We start from the raw sequence: 1161 nt of genomic DNA on the forward strand, positions 1-1161 counted from the left end.
GAGAGAGGGAGAAAAAGAGTATTCATATGAACAAAAGGCTAAAATGAATTAGTAAAAAGAAAAAGAGAGAGAGAAAAAAAGAGTATTCATATGAACAAAAGGCTAAAATGAAGAAGTAAAAAGCTGTGTTGAAAATAGGGCAGGCTTTCAAGTAAACATTCACTAATTATACTAGTAATGTGAACAGAGTATGACTCCTTTGTTAAAGTTACTGTATAGTATAGCTATAAAATTTCCTCAGAATAATTTTATATGGACTAAATCAGTTTGATTATTATATTGTAATAAATATACAATGACAAAGAAAAAAAATCATTTATTGACCTGCACTCAGCTATGAAGAAAATATTGCTATTTGTAAAGTTTGTGAAAAATGTCTGGCTACCCCTTTACAGGCGAGACAAACTATTGTTAAGAACTTAATATGAAGAGAGGAGTGTGTGAGCCGTTAATAGATTAGGGGGAATGAGTTAGCTACAGGTACAGTATACTGTTTCAACGGCACTTGAGTTATTTACGGTATTAGTGACTACATGTAGAAAGAAAAAAAAGGATTTCTATCCTCAGTGCAGACTAATTCATTCTGTTAGTATGAAGATGACTTATCACTATCAGTATATCAACAAAGCTTCTCTATTCTTATAACTATCATTATATGAACAAAGCTTCTCTATTCTAGCTACCAATCTTAACCAGCACCATTGTTAACACCTTGACACTAAATGGACAAGAGAGACAAACCTGCAGAACAGGGGGCAGCATGGCCTGAAACTTCGAGCCTCGTATAGTGGAAAACATCTGGTTGACTAAGTCCTCTTGGTCTGATATGTAATGCGATAAGGGATACAGGGGCTGACTGAGATCGAGATTATCGCTCTCACTATCGGATTCTGGGTTCTGAAAAAGAAAGTCAGTGGGTTTTTTTTTATAAAGGAACTTTCAGATTTATTCCTTGATGAATGAAATCTTGAGACCTATTTTAATATTTTTTTTCTTTTACAATTTGGCAATAATGTGACTCAAATTAGTTAAAATTGGTATGAGTAAAACAAATAACTGTTGAAAATAGTCTGTGAGTAAGAATGATAACTGGTTTCAATTAGAGGCACTGTTTTCTTCAACATTACCGACAAAAAGCAACTGTTTCTCACCTCTAATCCT

At 33.4% G+C, this 1161-nt stretch overlaps 1 protein-coding gene across 1 annotated transcript in view; it reads right to left on the minus strand.

Moving 5' to 3' along the window:
- The window catches only part of LOC119587634 (NK-tumor recognition protein-like), a gene marked incomplete in the record, with an annotated part of 11510 nt that overhangs the window by 10087 nt on the left and 262 nt on the right, over positions 1 to 1161 (minus strand). The window contains 2 exon segments of the mRNA XM_037936339.1: positions 742 to 897; positions 1152 to 1161. The exon segment at positions 1152 to 1161 is cut by the window's right edge and continues 262 nt beyond it. Of these exon segments, the coding sequence (XP_037792267.1) occupies positions 742 to 897; positions 1152 to 1161 (166 nt within the window).

Source organism: Penaeus monodon, chromosome 22 (genome assembly GCF_015228065.2).
Source record: "Penaeus monodon isolate SGIC_2016 chromosome 22, NSTDA_Pmon_1, whole genome shotgun sequence".
Taxonomy (NCBI): domain Eukaryota; kingdom Metazoa; phylum Arthropoda; class Malacostraca; order Decapoda; family Penaeidae; genus Penaeus; species Penaeus monodon.